At 46.5% G+C, this 25,238-nt stretch overlaps 1 protein-coding gene across 1 annotated transcript; it reads left to right on the top strand.

The window, feature by feature from the left end:
• Positions 1-292: 292 nt before the first annotated feature.
• On the top strand, positions 293-25,238 carry LOC311512103 (natural killer cell receptor 2B4-like; the record flags this gene model as incomplete). Its single annotated transcript, XM_084613135.1, has 8 exons — positions 293-484; positions 13,630-13,950; positions 14,040-14,336; positions 17,390-17,500; positions 18,025-18,098; positions 21,943-22,008; positions 23,531-23,566; positions 25,062-25,238. Exons 1-8 carry the CDS (start codon positions 436-438, stop codon positions 25,236-25,238), a joined length of 1,131 nt encoding a protein of 376 aa, XP_084469261.1. The 5' UTR covers positions 293-435.

The raw sequence follows: 25,238 nt of genomic DNA, 5'->3' as shown, positions 1-25,238 counted from the left end.
CACATCTCCCCTCCTACTGGAACTAGTTCTTCCCCATTGCTGCTCCCGAAGTTTTTTTTAGTCACTTCTCTTGCAAACTCTGCCTGGATTGGAAGCGTCAAGCAGCAAAGCACTTGCAATTAGCACGGCTCGGTTTGGTTGCTAGCATTTGTGCTGGGGGCTTTTAAAGGAAGCCGGGAGGATATGGCGCGTAGGCTTTTATGAGCAGAGCGGTCACTGTTCTGTTGTGAAATGACAGGACTCACTGCAGAGAAACCACACGGAGCAGAGGAAGTCGTTGACCGACAGTCTTGAAGGAGTCTCTTTTCTGTCGCTTGCTGTCAGAAATTCGCCTCCTCTGTCATCTTGGAGTGTCAAGAGCAGGGAGGGTAACATGAAATATTCCAGCTATTAACAGCGACCGGTGCAGCTGATTCTCTCTTCTGGAACCAGATCATGAGGGTCTCCTTGTGCCTGCTGCTTTTCTGTGTGGTACATGGTGGAGGTACGCGGTGTTAATTTTTACAACAGGTTCGAGGGAACCCTGTTAATTCACCAGTCATGTCACCAAGTCTGTGCAACAGACAGGAGGGGGGGCTTCATGGCTCAAGAGCTCAGTTGTAGGCTGCAGAACTCTTCACCTTGAGGTTGCCAGCTTGGTGGCCATGCAATAAGCTTGGGGGGGCGAGGGGGGTCTCAGTCCCAAACGGACAAAACAGCCACTGAAGCTGGGTCTGGTTATCTCCCCTTGTTGGCACCTCAGCAGAACAGTCAAGGGCCAAAGGCACGGCTCCCCTCCCTCAGCCCAAGAGCAGGAGGGGGGAAATGGACGGTGAGGGGGAAGAGGGTCTGGTCTTTTAGCTAGATGATAGAGCAGTGCAAAGGGAACGGGAGTGCAGGCAAAAAACTGGCCCTTTGCATCTTAATTTTCTTTATAGCACTGCAGTGAACCATGGGGATAATTACAGAGCAGCACCCGGGCAAAGAGCAAATTGTGGGCGTTGACTTTAACCCCATTCTCAAGGGTGATAGAGAGAGAATCTATTATACATCTATAACAATTCCAGAAGCGTGTCCTCAGATAGGGTAAATCAGCATAGCTGTATTTACTTCAGTGGAATGATGCTGATTTACATGCGGGGAGAATCTGGCCTCTTGGTTTAGCTAAGCTCTGCCATGGGCTTGAAACGTACCATTTGCAAACACGTATATAGAAAAAAAGCTACCTGAATGTTTGCAAACAGCAGCTAATCAGAAGGTGCATCCAGGATCATTCAAAACTGCGAGTTGAGTTTGGCGAGTTGTTTGCGCTTGGGGTTTCACACCATTGAAACAGCTCTGCAGTGGAATAACCGACCTGAATTGCACAGAGAGAACAACTTTCTTAAACTCTAGGGACAACGCTGGTGATAAAGTCACTGGCCTAAATCTTCCCAAGTGACGAGTGATTGGGATGTTTCAATTTCTAGAGGCCTTCAAGGGATCTGTCCTGAGCAAGCATCCTCTGAAACCCAGCTCCCTTTGAGGGCTCTCGAGTCGGGCACCCACAAACAGAGACATCAGAGATAGCCCCTCACTCTTAAAATTCAGGCTGATTCGTATCATGCTGTAAGCTCACCTGGGGCTCTGCACATCATTTTGTGTCATGGCTGTTGAGGGGAACGTTTTCAAAAGCACCTAAATCCCACTGGCTTTCCATAAGACGTAAGGACCAGATTTTCAAAGCTGTTTAGGTGCCTAAAGATGCAGAGAGGTGCCTAGAAGAATTTTCAAAATCATCCTGGCACCTAACTCACATAGGCACTTAGGTACTTTTGAAAATCCCACTAGGGCATCTCAGCACCTCTGGGAGTTAGATACCTAGGGGGACTTTCAAAGTCATCGTGGCAACTAGCTGTATCTTTAGGTGCCTAAATATTTTGGAGATATGGCCCTAAGTGCCTAAATCACTTTTGAAAATGGGACCTAGGTTCCTAACTCACTTGAATGCTTTGGAAAATTTTACTCTGAGTCTATTTGTGTTGCAACATTTTTGGAAAATTCTGCTTTGTGTTCTAGCTCCCCTTGAAACGAGGCTGTCTGTAGGCTCCTAGGGCACTGTTTACCCATCTGGGATAATGCCGATTTACTTCAATAGCAAGCTGCGGCCAGTGCTTTATACTCTGGGGTGATTTGGGTGGGTGGGCTGGCAAAAGATAGGCTGCAGGCATGGCTCCAGAGTGGGCTGATCTCTGAAGACTGGGTGGCGTAGCAGGCTGGTATGGGACCGCAGAACCTTTCCCTGGTTCAGATCTGGTGCAGGTCTGTAATGACGGACAGGTATCATCAGCTGGAAGCTGCTTGGTGGGCAGCCCACTTCTCAGAGTCCACATCACAGGGTTGTGCCGCAGTCCTCGTAGAGGGACCAAAGAGAGCCTGCAAACTCCACCATCCCTCTCACTGCTTCAGGCTGATCACTTTAGGGCAGGTCTGTGGGGCAGCATGGGGCGAGCTTGCATTACCCCTGCTGAATCAGTTCTGTGGAAGCCTGTTCGATAGTCCTTCCATCAGATCAGGGCCTGGATTAGCAGAGGATTTGGCAAATGGTTCGAGTGAACAGATGTGGTTTAAACAACACCCTGTCAGCCAATTCCTGCTCCCAGTAACACCAGTGTGAATGTTGCATTGGATTTACATCGGCGTAAATAGGAGCAGAATTCAGCCCAGTGTCTCTGTAATGTGTGTCTATTACTTTTTCTGCACCAGGGTGCACGCTCGGGGCTGTGCAGGCAAATCAAAATGCCTTACCTCCTCTGAGCCAAAGAGTTTAGTTACTAAAGTGGAGAGCCTCAGCTGGGGCCAACTGAAATCACCTGAGGGATTTCCATGGAGCTGTGTCGACTGACACCCGCTGAGGATCTGGCCCTTAAAATATTAGACACAACACAAGGGAGAAGAAGAACAGGGTAATCGAGGAAAGGGAGCAAGACTGCAAAGATAAGATCTTGCGGTTACAATGGTTAGTTGTGTCCAGTCCATATGGTACCTTCTATACATACGGTACGTATTATACATACACAGGGTACGGAGGCTCAATTCTCCTCTCATTTCCACCAGTTTTGCACTAGTCCGACTTCCCAGGGGTTGTTCCCGATTCACACTGGTTTCAGTGAGAAGCAAATCAGGCTGGGTGTGATCCTCAGCAGCTGTTAATCCATTGCAGCCAGCCGTGCTATGCCAATTTACACCAGCTGAGGATCTGACCCACTGTCTTTAATCTGGTGTGTATGTGAGTGTGTGTGTGGCGGGGGGGCAGGGAGAGGAGAAATAAATCTAAAAAAGAACTGTTCAGTCCCAGAAACAGGACATGTTTCTAAAAAGCCATGATTGGAAAGGGTTAACTATAGCCTGGCAAGGCAGCCCTTCCTCAGGTGATGAGCCCTTATGGAAGCAGTCAGGATTAACAGAGGATCTGGCAAAAGATTAGAACAGAACCTTACTTGAAAACTGAATTCCCATGGCCTGGCTGTTCACACCATCACACAAGTGGCAATTAAACAGCAACGGGTTGGGTTAGGGTGGCCCCATGGGTAGGGCCCTACCAAATTCACAGTCCATTTTGGTCAATTTCACGGTCAGAAGATTTTAAAAAATTGTAAATTTCATGATTTCAGCTATTTAAATCTGAAATTTCACGGTGTTGTAATTGTAGGGGCCCTGACCCAGAAAGGAGTTGTGTGGGGGGTCACAAGGTTATTGTGCGGGGGGTCACGGTACGGCTACCCTTACTTCTGCACTGCTGCTGGCGGCGGCCCTGCCTTCAGAGCTGGGCGGCGGGAAAGCTGCAGTTCCTGGCCAGGAGCCCAGCTCTGAAGGCAGGGCTGCCGCCAGAAGCAGCACAGAAGTAGGGACGGCACGGTAGGGTATGGCCCCCCTTTCTTCTGTGCGGCTCCCTTATGAGCTGAGGCCTTGGTCAGCAGCCCTCGCTCTCTGCCGAGCTTTTCAGGCAGCGCAGAAGTAAGGGTGGCAATACTGTGACCCCCCCCAAATAATCTTGCGACCCTCCCTTGCAACTCCCTTTTGGGTCAGGACCCCCAATTTGAGAAACCCTGGTCTCCCCTGTGAAATTTGGGCAGAAGATAAATGTTCAACCTGGAGAAATGCAGCTAATATATCTAGGGTGTTAACAAGAATCCTAACCCACTAAATGTCATTAGTACTGGGTTTCCTTACGAACAATGATCAATAGAATTGTGGACAATACAAGAAGGTTTCTTAAAGTGGCAGCAAAGAGGGTCTCAGATTGTTGTGTCTAACAATTGGGAATATCCCTTTAAATCCAGGGGTCCAGTGGCGTTGAAGAAATTCATCTTCCCCTTCCTTCCTTTCTCAGTCATTGTGGATAGCAGCCATTTCCCCCGCGTCAATCAGGCCTGTAACCTAAGCATCACCTTCAACTCTGCAGATCATCACATCCAGCCTGGGTCTGAATCTCACTGATTCTTCCCATCGATAGGGCCCTACCAAATTCACGGTCCATTCTGGTCAATTTCACAGACATAGGATTTTTTAAAACGTAAAGTTCATGATTTCAGATATTTCAATCTGAAATTTCATGGTGTTGTAACTGTGGGGATCCTGACGCAAAATGGGGTTGCGGGAGGGTCGCCAGGTTACTGTAGGGGGGGTCGTGGTACTGCCACCCTTACTTCTGCACTGCTGGTGATGCCGCTGCCTTCAGAGCTGGGTGGTAGGAGAGCGGCGAACGCGGCCAGTGGGAGCTGCGATCGGCCGAACCTGCGGACGCTGCCGGTAAACAAACCGGCCCGGCTCGCCAGTGGATTTCCTTGACAGGCCGCGTGCCAAAGGTTGCCGATCCCTGCTCTGTATAAATCCATGGTACGCCCACATCTTAACTACTGTGTGCAGATGTGGTCGCCCCATCTCAAAAAGAATACATTGAAATTGGAAAAGGTTCAGAAAAGCACAACAAAAATGTTTAGGGGTATGGAACGGCTTCCGTATGAGGAGAGATTAATAAGACTGGGACTTTTCAGCTTGGCAAAGAGACAGCTAAGGGGTGGTACATGAAATTGCAAGCCAATTAGCAAGAATTTTTAATGAATCTGTAAACTCAGGGATTATACCATATGACTGGAGAATTGCTAACATAGTTCCTATTTTTAAGAAAAGGAAAAAAAGTGATCCGGGTAACTACAGGCCTGTTAGTTTGCCATCTGTAGTATGCATGGTCTTGGAAAAAAATTTGAAGGCAAAAGTAGTTAAGGAAATTGAGGTCAGTGGTAACTGGGACAAAATACAACATGGTTTTACAAAAGGTAGATCGTTCCAAACCAATCTGATCTCGTTTGAGAAGGTAACAGATTTTTTAGACAAAGGAAACACAGTGGATCTAATTTACCTTGATTTCAGCTAGGCATTTGATACGGTTCCACTTGGGGAATTATTAGCTAAATTGGAAAAAATGGGGATCAATGTGAAAATTGAAAGATGGATAAGGAACTGGTTAAAGGGGAGACTACAACAGGTCATACTGAAAGGTGAACTGTCAGACTGGAAGGAGGTTACCAGTGGAGTTCCTCAGGGATCGGTTTTGGGACCAATCTTATTTAATCTTTTTATTACTGACCTTGGAACAAAAAGCGGGAATGTGCTAATAAAGTTTGCGGATGACACAAAGCTGGGAGGTATTGCCAATACAGAGAAGGACCGGGACATCATACAGGAAGATCTGGATGACCTAGTAAACTGGTATGCATCCGATGAAGTGAGCTGTAGCTCACGAAAGCTTATGCTCAAATAAATTGGTTAGTCTCTAAGGTGCCACAAGTACTCCTTTTTTTTTGCGAATACAGACTAACACGGCTGTTACTCTGAAACTTAGTAAACTGGAGTAATAGTAATAGGATGAAATTTAATAGTGAGAAGTGCAAGGTCATGCATTTAGGGATTAATAACAAGAATTTTTGTTGTAAGCTGGGGCACATCACTTGGAAGTAACAGAGGAGGAGAAGGACCTCAGAGTATTGGTTGTTCACAGGATGACTATGAGCCGCCAATGTGATATGGCCGTGAAAAAAACGAATGCGGTCTTGGGATGCATCAGGCGAGGTATTTCCAGTGGAGATAAGGAGGTGTTAGCACTGTTATACAAGGCACTGGTGAGACCTCATCTGGAATACTGTGTGCAGTTCTGGTCTCCCATGTTTAAGAAGGATGAACTCAAATTGGACAAGGTATAGAGACGGGCTACTAGGATGTTCCAGGGAATGGAAAACCTGTCTTATGAAAGGAGACTCAAGGAGCTTGGCTTGTTTAGCCTTAACAAAAGAAGGCTGAGGGGAGATACGATTGCTCTCTATAAATATATCTTAGGCATAAATACCAGGGAGGAGAGAAATTATTTAAGCTCAGTACCAATGTGGACACAAGAACAAATGGATATAAACTGGCCATCAGGAAGTTTAGACTTGAAATTAGAAGAAAGTTTCTAACCATCGGAGGAGTGAAGTTCTGGAACAGCCTTCCAAGGGGAGCAGTGGGGGCAAAAGACATATCTGGCTTCAAGACTAAGCTTGATAAATTTGTGGAAGAGATGCTATGATGGGGTAGCCTAATTGTGGCAATTAATTGATCTTTGACTATTAGCGGTAAATATGCCCAATGGCCTGTGATGTGATATTAGATCGGGTGGGATCTGAATTACTACAGAGAATTCTTTCCTGGGTGTCTGGCTGGTGAGTCTTGCCCACATGCTCAGGGTCTAGCTGATCACCATATTTGGGGTCGGGAAGGAATTTTCCTCCAGGGCAGATTGGCAGAGGCCCTGGGGAGTTTTCGCCTTCCTCTGGAGCATGGGGCATGGGTCACTTGCTGCAGGATGCTCTGCACCCTGAAGTCTTTAAACCACGATTTGAGGACTTCAATAGCTCAGACACAGGTTAGGGGTTTGTTACAGGAGTGGGTAGGTGAGATTCGGTGGCCTGTGCTGTGCAGGAGGTCAGACTAGATGATCATAATGGTCCCTTCTTACCTTAAAGTCTATGATTCTAGGTATGATTGAGGTCTATAAAATTATGACTGGTGTAGAGAAACTAGATAAGGAAGTGTTGTTTACTCCTTCTCATAAAACAAGAACTAGGGGTCACAAAATGAAATGAATAGGCAGCAGGTTTAAAACAAATAAAGGGAAGTATTTCTTCACCCAACGCACAGTCAACCTGTGGAACTCCTTGCCAGAGGATGTTGTGAAGGCCAAGACCATAACAGGGTTAAAAAAAGAACTAGATAAACTCATGGAGGCTGTTAGCCAGGATGGGCAGGGATGGTGTCCCTAGCCTCTGTTTGCCAGAAGCTGGGAATGGGAGACAGGGGATGGATCACTTGATGGTTCCCTGTTCTGTTCATTCCCTCTGGGGCACCTGGCATGCACCACTGTCAGAAGACAGGATACTGGGCTAGCTGGACCTTTGGTCTGACCCAGTAGGGCCATTCTTATGTTCTTATGGGTTGATGCAAAGCAAAATATTTTTCTCCGTTTAGTTTTTGGGTGTTTTGCTCTTTTTAAAAAAAGAAAGAAAATCAAGGTAAATTTCATTTTGAAAATGCCTCAATGAACCAGTTTGACGCTTTCAACTTTCCCCCCCTTTTTGACCAAAACTATTTGCCAAATTCGACCCACGACAAAAAGTCAAAATCTTGAAAGTTTTTGCAAACAGCAAACCAAAACAAGAAAGTTGGTTTGGGTCAATCAGAATGCTTTGTTCTGATAGCTTTGAAATGTTTTATTTTCAATTTTGACCAATTTTTATACTATAATTACCTTAAGTTTTGAAACAAAAAGTTTTTTTGAACCAGGGAACCAAAATGTTTCATTTTGTCAAAATAGGGTGCAACAATGTAAAAAACTTACTTTTTCAAATTGAGAAATTTGTCAAAACCGCCACTTTCCCGTGAACAGAATGGATTTGACAAAGTGACATTTTTTTAAATGGGAAAATGTCTTGTTGCAAAATTCCCAACCAACTCTGCTAGAAACTTCTATTTTTTGCAAACTGGAAGGGGGGGATTCTCACCTAATCACATGATTCCGGGAGCTGGGGCTTGAAGGAAAACACTAACTATCTTGAGTTTCATGAAAAATTCCAAGAGCTGGCAATGCTGCTAGTTACCCTGTCTTTCACTGCGAGTTACCCTGTCTTAGCACATTTGTCAAAGTATTCTAGTCCGACTCCAGGCAATGAGCTATTTAGTTCCTCTGAAACCTCCAGGATTGGGGCCCTGTTGTACTGTATGAAAAGATTTTTAAAAAAGACAGACCCTGCCCCTGAAAGCTCCCAGTCTTGTCTATCCCCTTTCTCCAGTGGGTATTTGGGTATTTTTTTCTTTGTAAGTGGCACAAATCCTGCGTTGAACTCCATTAGTGTTGACTTCTGCACCTCCGGAGTGACTCCCTGCAGTCAGGAAAATGCCACCTGAGTACAGGGTTCGAGCAGAACCTGACATGGGATAGGACCCATAGGACTGAAATACATCTCTCTTCTGCAGTGGAAAGAGGACTCTGGAAAGCTGTACTGGCTGAAAGAAACCCACAGGTGATACTTGTCATGCTGTCTGGAGTGGCTCACGACCGTCAATGCTAACTTCAGGGCAGACTGTAAAGAACCAGGGCACAAACACCAACTGGTTGTGGGTTCTATACTTAGATTTCACCAACCAAGTAACACATGTCAACTCCTCAGGCCCTAGAGCAACCTTAATAGGGAGCCCCAGACGGTCCCCTTGGGCACTCTGAACTATCTTGCCACACAGGCACACCTACCTCTGTGATGAGTGGTCTGGTCTCTTACACTAAAAGTCACAGGAGTATTCAGGTAACGACCAGTCACTTACCCTAGGTCAACCCAAAGACAACACCTGTAACCAACCTTGTAACAACCTAACTAAAGGTTTGCTAACTAGGCAAAAGAAATGAGAGTTATTGACAAGGCTAAAGCAGGTGAACATACACAAAGGGTAATAGAAGCGTCTGCAATAAGCAAACTTGTACGTCCTTTAGGGCTAACCCAAGCCAAGCAGCTCGGCGGATCTCTCATTTATGTGTAGGAATCTTTGCTGCTCAGAGTCCTGACAGCATAAAGAGATCAATTTCTTCTAAACAGGCATTTTTACTCCCTTCCCCCAACGTTCAAACTCTGATGGGACGTGTGGGCTTGCACACGTCTCCTCTTCAGGGTGTGGGGGAAGCAAAATTAACAAAGGCTTTTATCCACAGTGGTTTGTCTGATGTCTGTAGACCTTGTGGTGGTGGGGAGGAGAGAACCCTGCTTGTGGTAAACGAGCAGTTGACACTTAATATTGTTTCTCTCCTCACTGTGGGGGATCTACAGTCTCAGCAAACTTAGAGTTACAGAGCAAACATTGAACATCACCTTATGGCATGGGAGGCAGATATTATAAGTAGGATTAATACATGCTGCGTCCTACAAGCATTCCATAAAGTCTGGACACATTCTTCTGACTCTGCTATCGATGGTAATAACATTAACACACAGGTGAGCCAGGAGAGTTTCCTGCTCTGCATTTGTCAGCGTTCAGGGAGGCCTAGGGCATGGGCTGGCACCTGGTCTGCCAGTGTCACAAGACACATCAGCAGTGAATGAGACAGGCGCAGCAAGGGGCAAGCAAGCTGATGTGCTTTGGAGATGCATATGCAGAAGTATCAGGTCATGGAATGGAGAGGTGATTGTGTGTTGCTCGGTTGCTAGAATATGCGGTTCAGTGTTCGATCATTCAGTACAGGAGAGTTTACAAACTGAAGGGAATTCACAGACAAGCAGCACAAATTATCCTGGGGCCAGAAAAGCTCATTTGTGAGGAGAGATTAAAAGAGCTAAATATGTAGGGCCCGAGTTTCATTTTCACGAAAGTCTCTTTATAACATGCTGGCCACGTTAAAGGGGCCGTAAGTAGATGTAAATTACAGTCGCTCCCCTTTTAAGGCTGCTTTACTCTGGCAGAGGGGAGTAAAGTGGCCTTAGGGTAAATGAGCAACAGGCCCATAGCTGTGTGCTATCCATGGATAGGGCTGTGGAGTGGGAGCGAGTGAGAGCAGATCTTCATCTGGTGTAAACTGACATAGCTCCATTGCCTGCAATGCGGCTGTGTTTTCTGATTGACACCAGCTAGGGATCTGCCCCACTTCCCCCCTTCCAGGTTCTGTTCCCAGCTCCACAATGATGCATACTGTCAGTCACTTCCCTGCTCTGTGCCTCAATTTCCCCACCTGTAAAATGAGGATAATGACGCTGACCCACTTTTGCAAAGTGCTTTGAGATCAATGGATGAAAAGCCCTGTTATGAAAAACTGGTTCTTATTTATTACAATATTCAGTTTCTTAAAGAGTAAACCTAAGTTTTGGTGTCATACTGAGCATGGGACAATACTTATTCTAGCTTCTTTCTTTTGATTGTGTTCATGTAATTCAACCTTGTCCTTGTGGCTATTTATGTAAAAGTGTGTGGGGAAGAGAGGGCAGGGGGCTGCCAATAGGATTGTCCTGGAGTCTTCAGGAATTCAAGATTAATCTTTAATTAAAGATTGTCATGTGGTGAAACCTTCAAGAAAAATGTCAAACCCGAGGAATACCTTCAACCCCAATTGGCAACTCTAGTGTTAAAGCTAACACTGACTCTGCTCTGTTTTGGAGAATGCTGTCTCAGGGAGACAATCAACCTGTGAGTTAAATGCAGCTCAGGCTGTCTGCTGAGCAGAAGACGCACAAAGGTGTTAGCACAGACCACAGTAAGAAGAAAAGGAGGACTTGTGGCACCTTAGAGACTAACCAATTTATTAGAGCATAAGCTTTCGTGAGCTACAGCTCACTTCCTCAGATGCATATCGTGGAAACTGCAGCAGGCTTTATATATACACAGAGAATATGAAACAATACCTCCTCCCACCCCACTGTCCTGCTGGTAATAGCTTATCTAAAGTGATCATCAGGTGGGCCATTTCCAGCACAAATCCAGGTTTTCTCACCCTCCACCCCCCCACACAAATTCACTCTCCTGCTGGTGATAGCCCATCCAAAGTGACAATTCTTTACACAATGTGCATGACAATCAAGTTGGGCTATTTCCTGCACAAATCCAGGTTTTCTCACATCCCCCCCACCCCCATACACACACAAACTCACTCTCCTGCTGGTAATAGCTCATCCAAACTGACCACTCTTCAAGTTTAAATCCAAGTTAAAACCAAGTTAAAGAGTTGTCACTTTGGATGGGCTATCACCAGCAGGAGAGTGAATTTGTGTGGGGGGGTGGAGGGTGAGAAAACCTGGATTTGTGCTGGAAATGGCCCAACCTGATGATCACTTTAGATAAGCTATTACCAGCAGGACAGTGGGGTGGGAGGAGGTATTGTTTCATATTCTCTGTGTGTATATATAAAGTCTGCTGCAGTTTCCACGGTATGCATCCGATGAAGTGAGCTGTAGCTCACGAAAGCTCATGCTCAAATAAATTGGTTAGTCTCTAAGGTGCCACAAGTCCTCCTGTTCTTTTTGCGAATACAGACTAACACGGCTGTTACTCTGAACACAGACCACAGTGTTATTCTAAGCCCGGCCGGTTCGAGGCAGTGGCTAAGTGTGTGATTCGCTGTACAGTGGCCAGCCCTGGGTCCTGTGGGTTGAAGTGAGACCTCACTTCCACGTAGACCGCTTGCTAGGCTGCTGTATGGGAGGCTCAGTCCTCTATGTGACTAAGCCACCGTGAGTCTGCTGGAAACGGGCAGCTGAGGGTTCTCCCTCTTTCAGGGGAAGTCTTGAGTGAGTAAAGCCAGTGTAAGGAGTGTGTCAGGGAGGACCGGGAAAGGGGCATGCCAGGTGCAGGAGGGGGTGGGGCAGAGCCCACAAAGCTCCAACAGATGCTTGGTGGCACAGGGTAAGTTAGAGCAGCCCTGAAGCTGGTCTAAGTTACGTCAGGGACCGTTCCAGTCTCTGGGATGCCCAAGATAAGCAGAATGGAAGGATCCCACGTACCCACCTGTCCCCACAGCTGAGCCAAATAGAAACTGAGTACAACTGAGGACTGAAGACCAGAATCTTATTTACGCTCTCAGGCAGCGTAAAGGGGCCTAGGTGTGAATGAGACTCAGGCCCTCTGTGTCCTGCTGTGGCTGCCTGCCCCACGGGAAGTGGGTCTAGGAGGAAAGCGTCTGTAACAACGGCGCTGTCCTCGCACCGGGCACAGCAGCTTCTGCCCTGCACCTTGGTGGGTGCTGCTGGAAGAGGGAGGCTGGGCTTGATGGGCCAATGATCTGCCCGAGTGAGGAAGCTCCGGTCCCAGGAATCCTGCTCACCCCAGCGGCTTCTTCTACTTCCCCCCTGACAGCAGCTGTGAGGGGAAAGAGGGAAGCTGTTTAACAGCCCCATTTGCACACGCCTGTCCCTCCTCTGAGGGTCCCTAGAGCAGCTTACCTGCGCTGCTGGCTCGGAGACAATGGCACCTACTTCACCACACACAGGAAAAGGCAGATGAGCAGAAAATACTCACGCTCTTGGGGGTTATTTTTCAAGAGCTTTTCAGTTTGACGCTTTGCAGGAGCGGCTAGCACCTAGGGGCTGCTCCGGGGCTGGTGTGAAAAGAGAGCGTGGGGCTCCGTGCAGCTTCTGGTGGAAAGGGGTCCAAGCTACAGTCCATAAGACCATCCCACTTGGCACTGTCATCTAAATGCTAATGAATGAAAGCTCATTTCTCAACCTTGGTGACCGACTGAAGAAAGACTCCAGGGCCCGGATGAGCCAGGGAGACTGAACGTCTAGCCAGGAGTATCAGTGATGATATTCTGGTAGTCCCCAGGGGCCATCATGTGTGGCTGAGTGGATAGAACATTGGGCTGGTATTCAGCAGACCTGAGTGCTTATTTCTAGCTCTCCTGCTGAGTGACCCTGGGCAAGCCACTTCCCTTCCCCATGCCTCAGTTTCCCCAGCTGTAAAATGGGGCTAATGAAACTGACCTCCTTTGGAAAGCACGTTGAGATGTACTGATAAGAGCCAGGGGTTATTAACATGTGGGATGCTGCACATACGCAGTCCCTGCTCCATAGACCTTACACTTTAAATAGACAAGACAGAGATTGGAAGGAAAGAGTAGCCCCACTTTTAGGAGGGAAACTGAAGCACAGATACGTGAAGCGACTTGCCCCAGGTCACCCCTGGAATCTGTGGCTGAGCTGGTCACACTGAACCCAGGTGTCCTGAGGCCTGGCTCAGTGCCTTAGCCACAAACCCATTCCACCTCTCCAAGAAGCGTGAGACAGTGGAATGGATGGGGTTGTGGATCAGCGTCCCCAGGGATGTGGTGGAAACCCCTTTGCCCGTGACAGTGAAAAGTGGGGTGGAGCAAGGATTGAACTGGCCATTGGGGCTGACCCCACCCGGGTGCAGGTCAATGCTGATGCAGCCGCTCTGTGGTTTAATAGAGGACTCCAAGCTGATCAGTTCAGCACCGTTCACCAGCACTAAATTCCACACACCTAAGCCAGGCCAGGAAGTGATCCTGTTTTAGCCCATGTTTCCCTGACAAGCTTGGGACCCAGTTAACCCTTCACTCACCTGCTGTTTGTACTTTTTAACCTCCAGGTTGCAAAGAAATGGAAGTGGCCGCAATTGCAGGGGAATCTGTCCAGTTACAGCCAGTGAAATTGCCGAAGCATTGGGCAGAAATCACCTGGAGGGTCGCACTAGGCTCAAAAGAGACGTATCGGCTTGTAACATTTAATAAAAAGGAAGCCCATGACCTTGGGTCAGCCCCACATTTTATCGACAGAGTCACTTTCCACCATGAGAACCTCTCACTGCAGATCAATCCCGTTAACAAGTCAGACAGTGGCCTCTATACCTTGGAAGTTGACCCTGGAGGAGGCCGAGTCAACATCACAAAGTTCTGTGTCTCTGTGTTTGGTGAGTAGCAAAGATCACGTTTTCCCCAGTGTGTGTCACTGACGGCAGCCACCTTCCTCAGCATCTCTCACCAGGGTCTCTCCTTTCAGATCGAGTCCAGCAGCCAAACCTCATGGTGCTCTCTGCCCACCAGGAGCTCGGCCAGTGCAACATTACCCTGTCCTGCTCGGTGCCTGGTGCTGACACAGTCAGCTACAGCTGGTCCCAAGGCATGTCCCGGATCCTGTCTGACAGGGACCATCAGCTCTCTGGCTACCAATCCCTGCTGCACGTAGTGATTAATGCAGACAGCGGTGACGTCTTCTACCGATGTAATGCTAGTAACCGAGCCAGCTGGGAAGCAGACACTGTAGATGTCAAACCATTGTGCAACTCCCCAGCCACAGGTAAATATATGTGTGGATTTATTGTCTTCTGCAACTTAGCATTTGAAATGCATGGGCCTCTGGGTCTGGGAGCAGCCAGAGCTCTGGTGGCTAGTTGCATAGGTTTCAGTGATACTCGTGTGTTTCCACTAGTGCGGATCTTGCTCTCTTTGACTAATAGCTCTTATATAGCATGTTTCAGCTGTAAATCTCCAAGCACTTCACAAAAGAGGGCAGTTTCATCACCCTCATCTTACAAATGGGGAAACTGAGGCACAGGGCAGTGATATGACTTGCCCACCTTCACATGGGGCAGCTGGGAAGTGAGGTACAGATTTTGGGATAGGTAGAGCTCTCTGGGAAACATTTCTCCCCCCTCCCCGAACACGGAGAAAATTTACACAAAATAACAAAATTGTTTCAGTCTCAATTTTCCACAAAACATTCATCAATAAACCAAAACCCAAACATTTTTGGCCAAGGCCCATATTTTTTGATTTGGGGTTTTTTTTCCACACAAAACTCAAAATTTTCCATCGGAAGCAGATGCTCTTCATGAAAATATTTTATATAACCAAAAAAAAAAAAAGCAATTTTCGGTCAAAACACACGTGAAGGAAAATTTTTGACCAGCCCTTTATCCAGGATTGGGATTTTCAAAGAAGCCTGTGTAAATCCAGCTCCCAAACCCCAGCACAGAGGGGCCTGTGTGCGAAACAGTTTAGAACAGGGTAAAGCTCGTCTGCGAAGGCAACAGGTTTTTGGGGCTGGTCCAAGCCCATGGAAGTTCCTCCTGCGGGATTTAAGACCCACCACAAACCTCACACTACCTTCTGTTCCCAGTGCAAGGGGCACGTGGTCTATACATGTTTGCAAGTAAAACCACTGGCTAGGGAAAAGGATCTGGGGGTTACAGTGGATCACAAATTGAATGAGTCAACAATGTGATGCCGTTACCAAAAGGGCTAATATCATTCTGGAGTGTATTAACAGGAGCGTAGTATGTAAGACACGAGAGGTAATTGTCCCACTCTTCTGATCATTGGTGAGGCCTCAGCTGGAGTCCTGTGGACTGCTCTGGGCACCACATTTTAAGAAAGATGGGGACAAATTGCAGAGAGTTCAGAGGAGAGCAACAAAAATGACAAAAGATTAAAAAAACCAGACCTGTGAGGAAAGATTAAAAAACACCGGGCTCATTTAGTCTTGAGAAAAGATGGAGGGGGAGGGGGGACTGACAGCAGTCTTTAAATATGTGAAGGGCTGTTATAAAGAGGTCTGTGATCAATTGTTCTCCATAGGACAAGAAACAATGGGCTTAATCTGCAGCAGGGGAGGTTTAGGTTAGATATTAGGAGACACTTTCTAGGTCTAAGGGTAGATAAGCTCTGGAACAGGCTTCCAGGGAGTTGTGAAATCCCCATCACTGGAGGTTTTTAAGAACAGGCTGGACAAAATCCTGTCAGGGCTGGTCTGGATTTATTTGGTCCTGCCTCAACGCAGGGGGCTGGATTTTATGACCTCTCAATGTTCCTTCCAGCCTGACATTGCAGGGATTCTAGGATTCAAATAGCTCATCCCAGTAAAGGGATAGGCAGGGATACACCTGCCATTTCAGATGTCAGTGCTCCCAGTCCCTGTGAAGGAGGGTTGAGCTGGTTAAGTAGTAGGATGGCAGACCTCAGGAAAACCAGTGGTGCTGTTCAAGGGAACAGACTTGCTGTTATTCCTCTTGATTATGGGCTCTTCAGGAAGTGCCTCTTTGCTATAATGATGATTGCAGTCGCACCTACAAAGCCCCCGTGGAACAAAACAAAACACAATTGAAAGTTTCCTCCCAAATGAAATTAAAATTTTAAAAGTTGCATTTTATGTCGATCAAAACATTTCATTTCAATCAGATGAGAACATTGTGTTCCTATTTGACCTTTTCAACTTTAAAAAAAAATAGCAGAAATGTGTTTCAGAATGAAAAGCCAAACATTTCATTCTGAAAATGGCATGTTTTGACATAAGAGGAAAAATGAAGCCTTTTGATAAAATTTCACTGAAATCTATGGTGTTTTTTCAAAAAATGACTTTTTTTTGGTCAAACCTTTTGAATGAAACATTTGTGACCCACTCTAGTCTCAAGTATTGTAGTGGGTGATGTCCCTATAGAACTAGAAGTGAGGGAAAGAGAACTGATTGGCCAGCCAAACCAGCAATCATCCAGAGAAACAGGGGAGGGACTTCCTTTCTCTGCAATGAACTCTGGGTAGGAAACCCCTTTATAAAACTCCTGACTCCCTCTGAGCAAGAGAGTTGTAGGGCTGATGAAGAAATGTCATCTTACCTGGAGGAACCTGGCCTGTGTAAGACACAGTAGGGAGTATTTTGAGTGAGTAAACAGGCTGCTGTCAAAACGTCTATTTTGTTGGTTTGGTATTTTTATTTAAAAATTTTGGTGGTTTTTGTTTTTGTTTTATTTTTTGCTAAAAGGCTCTGAATTGGGCCCCAGTGATCAGCTTGGACAGCCTTGCTGCTGCACGTGGCCAGTAGCATGCTAAGGATCTGAGTGGTATGTGTTTGAGCATCTCTGTAGAAGGCGTTACTGATGGTTATCTGCCGAAGGCTGGTGTTGCAAGCTCTCATGATTTTGTTGCAAGTCTTATGACCTTAAGCATTTTCATTAAAGCCCCAACTCCTAGAGTCAGGCGACAAGGTGAGACCCTCAGCTTTCATTTTTTAAAAAAGTAAGTTTCTAGCCATCAATGGGTGTAGGAGACAAACATGAAAATATGACCCAAGTGAACGCGAAAGGATTGGAAGCCAGAGGGCAAAATAAAAAAACCCAACAACATGGATTTTGTAACCCAAACTCATGATTTTATTGAATACCAGCGGTTGGCAATATTTCTCAGCAGTCTGTTGGGCTTTGTGACAATTAATCTATCATTTACCAAAGCATCTACTGCCCATTAACTAACCCATCATAAAAATGCTATAAAGTAGGGTGGAGAATAAGGGTCAGGAAAGGCTCTGGCATTCTGCAGTGTAACGAGAACTCAGCTTTTCACGTTTCTCTCTTACAGACTTTTTTCAGAAAGTCCCACTGTGGGCAATTGTTGCTGCAGGGCTGGGGCTGCTGCTTCTGCTCACGACGCTCACCCTCATCTTCCTCTGCAAGCATTGGAAGAAGCGAAGTAAGTGGTAAAAGGATGCTCATCCAGTAGAGGAACGTCACCTTCAGGTCATGAAAGCAGGTTAACATGAGACCACATACGGATGGCGGAGAGCTGTCTCTGCACCGTCAGTCATCCCTGCTGACACTTGTGTTACACTGGAGGTCAGGCTAGATGGTCACACTGGTCCTCTGACTCCATTCTGGACTGAAAATCTATGAATCAGACACTGGCCCTGTAAACCCATAGTAACCCCCTGAAACTGCCTCCTGTCTATAGATTTTTTTTTTTTAAACGCTCGTCCTGATTTACTGCACTGCAGCCAGACCCTGGGGTAGGAGGCCAAGAGTCTTAGAGGAAATATCACTGGGACCAGGGTGGGTGGCTCTGGGAAACATCAGGGCTGAGAGTGATCTGTTAGTGGCAAGCTGCCCACACCCTGGGCAACCCTGAGCAGAGGGCTTTGCCTGGGGTAACTTTCACCCTGTGAGAATGGGATGTGATGGGGTCTCTTGCACAAGTTGCTTTGTTCTGTCTCTTCAAAGGTTCCTGCAAAGACGGTGACCTACCCCTCACCCTCTACGAGGAAGTGGAGGACTCCCGCACCAGAAGACATGCTGTGAGTCCCGAGGGAATCCCTTCGTTTTCTGCCTTTGTAGGCAAGGCCGGATCAGTGCTGTTACAGCTCACCTGGCTTAATGATGGCAAAGGCTGAAACCTTTCGCAGAGAGTGAGTCTCATGGAGTGCCACCCTGCTTTGGCAGAAAGACCGGATATCCCTGACAGCCTTCCCACCTAGATCAGATAGAAAACCATCCCTAGGAACATGGGAATTGCCAGACTGGATCAGACCCAGGCCTGGCTGGTCCAGTATCACCTCTGCGAAAGTGGCCAGCACCAGATGCCTCTGAAAGAGGAAAGAACCCTTCTCTAGGCAGGGGTGGGATAACTTGCTCTCAAGGAAGGCCTCATTTTCATCACTAATAGTCCGAGATTGGTTTAAGCCCTGAAGATGAGGGTTTTTATCCCTTCCAAAGTTCTGTTTGCATTAATTTTTACAACTCTGAATATCCTTGTTCTCCATATAAATGTCTGCCAACCCTCTTTGACTCTTACCAGCTTCTTGGCCTCAATGACATCCTGTGGGAGTGAGTTCCACAGTATAATTATGCATTAATTGAAAAACTAGTTCCTTTTATGGGCTTTGAATGTGTCACCTTTCGCTGTCATTGAGCATCCCTGTCTCAACACAAGCACAAGGAGAACAGAGACTTCTGAGCTAATGCCCTAGAAAGCCCCACGTAATAATACATGTGGCAGGTTGGATCCCCCATCCAGGATGCCACCTGAGGTACTGGGATTTCACTGAGCCTGCCTGCTCCACTAGCCTGGGCTCCCTCTCTCTGTTTTGCTGAATTAGGCTCTCTGGCCTCTGGCAGCGCCAGACACAGGTAGGGGTTCACAAGTTGTAGAATCACACCGTCTGCAAACAGCTCTCTGAGAAGACTCGGCTAGGAAATTGCCCAGGACTCAAGTGCAGCTCCCCCCTGGAAAGTACACCCAGAATAATATTGTCTTTCTCTGTAGAGAAATCTATACAACGTAAGCTCATAAATCCACCCCCTCCCTCAATGTGGAGAAAGATATGCACAGCTTCCCTCCCCCTTCCCCCCCCCCCAATATAAATTGGACAAACAGCTTTCCTCCCTCTCCCCAGATATGAATTGCACAAACTGGATTTTTGGAATAAGTTCCAAAATCCAGTTTCTGCAATTCATATCTGGGGGGAGGGAAGCTGTGCATATCTTCCTCCACACTGAGGGAGGGGGTGAATTTATGAGCTTACGGTGTATAAACTATAAAAGGTAAATTGTAAGTGATAAGAGATTACTGACCAAATAAAACAAAACACGCAAAGTGAGCTTAAGATCTTAAAGAGACAGGTTTCAAGAAGTAATTTCTCACCCTAAATGTCCTTTTAGGAAAGTTGCAGAGTTCCTGGAGCTTAGAGTTCGTTATTTCTTTTTACAGACTGGACCCCTGTCTTAGTCTGGACTCAGCCCTTGCCTTTCCCTCAGCTCAGTTCCTTGGTCTCTTCAGATACTTTCAGCAGCCTTTCTTCTTGAGCAGGAAGGCAATGGAGAAGAGTCCTGTTTGCCTTAATTCCCAGCCGTAAATAGAATTTACGTAAGGCGGGAAGCCTTTGTTTCCAGTGGAAAAGTACCAACAGTATCCAAGGGGGCACTTTTTACCAGATGACATGATCACCTGATCTTGCAGTGTCAAAGCAACCATGAAACCAGGTTTATTTGCAATGTCCAAAGGAAGGAACTCCTGGAAGATGGGGATCCACATCTTTGAAGACTCAGTGTCTTTTTCCTAATAGCCCATTAAGGCTGATTGCTTATTGTCTGGTGGGTGTCTCCAAGTATAACCACAGTTATAATTGTTACATAATTAATATCTCTAACTCCAGATAGAGAAATGTTAAATGCATACAAATTGTATAATCGCATTCAGTAAATTATAACCTTTCCAATGATATCTTACATGAGCCATCTTGCATAAAACGAGTCTTGGGGCACAAGAAAATGTCAATGGGACAAGCCACCCTGATTGAATCATTGGCCCTCCCACTTGGTAAGGCAACTGCCATCTTTTCTTGTGCTGTATATTTATGCCTGCCTAATGTAATTTTCACTCCATACATCTGAAGAAGTGGGTCATAACCCATGAAAGCTTATGCTCTGATAAATTTGTTAGTCTTTAAGGTGCCACAAGACTCCTCGTTGTTTTTGCTGAAACAGACTAACATGGCTACCCCTCTGAAACTTGCATAAAATTTATCTTAATTATGTCATATTCATATCCTAAGCATATTTCTGTAAAGAATATGGAGCATCCTGGCACCATACGTAACTTAGCACTTCTGGTGCTGCCTTTTACCTGTGGATTACAAAGCACTTTTATGAAGTCAGGTCAACATAATTACCCCCATTTTATGTATGGGGAAACTGAGGCACAGAGTGGGGGAAGTGACTTGTTCAGGGTCAAAGCTGAGCATGAAACCTGGGTCTCCTGATTCCCACTCCAGTGCAATTTTCACTGGACTGTGTATCCAGTTGGGGTGACTATAATTTACAAGCTTATGCTCTAATAAATTGGTTAGTCTCTAAGGTGCCACAAGTACTCCTTTTCTTTTTATAATTTACCTGAAGTTTCGAATGCCATGCTCCACCCCAGAGGGGGCTGCCTTGCAGTGGCGTGGGAAGTAAACCCTGTGTATAGTGTAAACATAGCTTTTCAGTCCATCAGGATAGAAGTGCTATAGAAATACGCTTGTAAGATTTGAAATAAGAAATATATTTTCCAGATAGGTCAATGGAACGTCTATCAACATGCAGGATTCATTCATAACCACCTGCTGCCACCTTCTGGCCAGTTTAGAGCATAGCTGCTCCCTTTCTGATCCTCTGCTGCCCCCTGGAACTCATTTCATCTCACTCTTTTGGAGCCTGCCACAGACTTAAAATACTTTCCCTGTATTCGTCTCGTCTTTCCTGTTTTGTTACATTTCTTGGATAAGTGGAGCTACTGTCAGATGAGCAATGGGGTTTTTCAAAATAAAAGTACAGATATTTAATGTATAAAAGCAGCATAAAAACAGAGGTAACATTGTTGGTTAATGTGTATATGCACCACTGTCCTCTACTGACTGGAATCAGAACTCACCCGTGTGTCATAGGCCCTGTACTGCTATTTGCTAATGGGGATTTCCCTTTAGCTCAGGTTTCAACGACGGGGACTCTGAGCTCTATCCCTGCTGTCACTGAGATGTTCTAGGTGACCACAGATTTGTAAGAGTGATCGCTGAAGGCCTGACCAAATAAGTAAATGTGCTACTTCGTTCCAAACAAGCTGTAGGTGATGAAGCTGCCCCTCCCCAGGGGGAATGGCCAGACTGAACCTTGTGGTCTGGAGGGCATGTTTGTCTGTGGAAAGGTTCTCATGACTTGAGTCCCCTCTGTGGCCTCTTCACACTGTATGTCTTAGCTTTGTGAGTTTAGCTTTAAGGAGAGATGGGATCCAATGCTTTATGAAACCCCAAAAAGATTAATTCTGCCACATTCTCGCCATCCACTTCTCTTGTATCTGTTTTTAAAAAAGCTGATCAAGTTTTTTTGGCATGACTTCTTCTTTGCAGTCCCCCAGCGCTGGTTGTCATTCATGGGTCCATCATCCTCTAGCAACCTGAGTCAGAGCTCATTGAAGTGGGTGGAATGGTTCCTGTTAATTTCATTGCACCTTGGATCTGGCCCCAAAGGATGGTTGAATTTTATTCTCTCAGCAGTTGAGCCAGTGATCCTGACTGAAGAGACAGGAAGGAAATTAAGTCCCTTATTTTTTTTTCCCCGTGACTAAGATATTTAAACCAACCTGGTTGTTTTTTTTCCCCTGTACAGAATGGAAATGCACAGGGAAGAACTGTAGGAAACACCATCTACGCTGAGATCAACTGCAACCTGAAAGTAAGCGCCCAGTGGTCCTCCCAACCCAGGTTCACTCTGCTGCTTTCAAACCATAGGTTTTGTTTTACATCAAGCTACTCCCTGTGCAGACGTATGGATGAAAGGAGACACCTCTTAGGCCTGTGGGACCAGATCCTCTATTGGTGTAAACTGACATTGCTCCATTAACAATTTACACTAGCTGAGGATCTGGCCAATGGTTCTTGAAGAATCATAGCAATGCCATGCTGGAAGGGCCCTTGAAAAGTCATCAAGTCAAGCCTCCTGCACTGAGGCAGGACCAAGTAACCTGAGACCATCCCTTGTCCAACCTCTTCTGAAAAACCTCCAGTGACAGTGGATTCCACAACCTCCTTCGGAAACCTATTCCAGAGCTCAATTCCCCTGAGAGTTCAGAAAGTTTTTCCTACTAGCTAACCTGTTGTCTGATTTGTTGAGTGGTTATTGATTATATTGACTTAAGAATTTCCAGCTGATCACTGATTAGATTTGAGGTTTGAAAGGTTCTGGTCCCAGTATCAGCACAACAGAATGAAGTTCAATGTCTGGTTGGGAACCTGGACATGCACAATATTGCACTCACCTGAATGTTCCTACCCTCAAACATCCACAGCTGGTTTCTATTCCTATTCCTCGGGTTCCCTGATCTCACTTTACTCCCCAGATCCCCTAAACACAATGTTATCAGTTCCCCAATAACTCTGGGTAACTCCCTTATGCTCAGGCTCAGAGCCCTCCAAGCCTTATGCTAACTACTTAAGGGAAATATCTCACAGGTGTAGACCTGTAGGTTCCTCATATCACTGTTCCATAAAATACCTTCAGGATAGTTCTATGAGCTAGAGACTGGAATCTCTCTTGCTGCCGATTAAGCCCGTTACTACTTGGCCTCCCTTCATTGGACATGGAGAACCATTGACCCTGTCCTCTCTATAACAGCCCTTAACAGATTTGAAGACTTATCAGGTCCCTTCTTTTCTCAAGACTAATCCTGCCTAGCTTTTTAACCTTTCATAAGCTCCTCCCTGCTTGGTCATCTGCAGATTTTATAAGCGTGCTCTCCACTCCCTTATCCAAATCACTAAGGAAAATATTGAATAGTACCAGGCCCAGGACTGGCCCCTGTGGGCCCCCTGTCCAATTCTGATAGTGAACCATTGATTACCTTCAATCCATAACATTTTTGCTCTGTTCAAGTTCTAATCTAACTGTAATTCTTTCCTTGAACAGCCCCTGATAAAGGGCTATATTCTAGTGGTTTGTGCTAGTCACTGGGATACCTAGTCTTGAATCTCGGCTCTCCAGCTGACTCACTGGGTGAGTGAAGTGTTCTGAGACCTAACGACCAGAAGCACTACATTATTAGTAGTACAAGGATCATTGGGTCAGGTCCTCGGCAGGTGTACATTTTGCATAGCTCTGCTGAAGTCAATAGAACTATGCTGACCTATGCCAGCTGGGAGCTGGGCCCTTTGTCCATCATTTGCTCTTCACTGATGTTGATTGTCTTGACTTTCCCCAGGCAGCAGACTTCACGGTGTATGCTGCTGTCCAGAGGGTGAGTATGTCTTGCTATGGCGGTAGCCATATCTGGGCAAGCCACAGTGAATAGCCGTATTGGGTTCTGAAAAGGTTTTCATACTACGTAGCTGGGCCCGCTAATGTGTGAGGGGTAAACTTTCAAGGGGCTTGGCAGGATTTCCCATCCATGTTAATGGGAGTTGGTAGCATTGTTGTAGCCCCATCGGTCCCAGGATATATGAGATGGGGCGGGGGAGGCCATCTCTTTTATTGGACCAACCTCCACTGGTGGAAGAGATGAAATGCCGAGCTACGCCGAGCGCCTCTTCAGGAGCAGGTCTGGGGATGCCCATCAGTGTGAAAGCTAAATACAGTTTGGGGTGGATTGTTAAGCATAAGGGGTCAGGCATGTTGTAGGAGGCCCCCTGAAATGGAGCGGGCAAATAGGGTGAGTTCGTTATACAAAAGAGGTTTGAAGGGGCCATTAAAGGTCAGCAGGCAGGTGTGTGTTACACATTGTTGACCTGGACTGGAGCATTGCATGAATTGCACCTTTAGGCTGTGGTTTACAAAGGGCCCTAAGGGAGTTAGACACCTGCGGTGAGATTTTTCAAAAGGTATTTAGGTACTAATGATACAGATAGGTGGCTAGTAGGTGTCTAAGCTTTTGAAAATCCCATCTGCATTTTTAGGCTCCTAAATACCTTTGAAAATCCGGCCCAAACTTCCATTGACTTAGGCCCATTTGAAAATCCAAGTTGTAAAGGTTGGAGGGCAACATTTTCAAAGGCACCTAATGACTTTGATGGTCCCCACTGGGACTTGTGCTACTGACATTAATGGTGAAGTCCTGCCCCTTCTGAAGTCAATGGAGCCAGGATTTCACCCCATCCTCTAACCTTGACGGTTTGGCTAGGTCCCACTGCCAGTCGATGGGAGTCCTGTTCCTACGTCATGTAGGTGCTTTTGAAAATCCCAGAGCCTAACCCACAACGCCCAGCTCAGGGTCTGCCCATCAGTGGTGGAGGGATCGCTTTGTCCACATGCAATCCCCGGATGGCCCTGCAGCAGCTACGTAGCTATTGATAACGTGGCCCCTTAGCCAGTCCTGTGCGTGGAGGTGGCAGAACAGGAGTTGGGTCTAAGGTGAGCACGCAGCTGTTTGGTGGACTTGGCATACAGATCTCCACCAGCCTTGAAGGGGTCCCAGGGGAAGCACTCAGCACTTGGCAGGATCTGGCCCTTTGCATGTCTGGCTTTGCTTTGCCATTCTACACCCTGCAGCCCCATCCAACAGGGGCATGAACTGTGCTATTTAAGCTCCTGTCCCTTTGGAGTGTTACCCTTCCTGGTGGAATAAGGGTCAAAGCCCTTTGCAGCCCTCGTTCCCTGATGGCTCGACGAATAGCGAGGCAGATTGATTGCTGAGTAACAAACGTTCGCACGTGTCCTTGCCAGAGCATCGCAGGGAAGCTGGGATTTATTGCTTGGCTTATGGATGCCATAACCAACCATGTCACTCTGCTTCACAGCCGCCTTCTGTTAAGAAGAAGAAAATCAATCCGTCCTTGATCTCGACCATCTACATGGAGGTAACGGGTGTGCTGCTCCGATCCTGCCACATTGAATCCCTGTGGTGCTCGAGGGACAATGAGCCCTACCAGCAGCTGAATGTTCCCTCCCCCACCAGAGCTAAGAGTGGCCACTAA

This window comes from Lepidochelys olivacea, assembly GCF_965140295.1.
Source record: "Lepidochelys olivacea isolate rLepOli2 genome assembly, chromosome: 24".
NCBI classification, from domain to species: Eukaryota; Metazoa; Chordata; order Testudines; family Cheloniidae; genus Lepidochelys; species Lepidochelys olivacea.
Note: the sequence above shows the minus strand (reverse complement) of the source record. Positions and strands in the feature narration are given on the sequence as shown.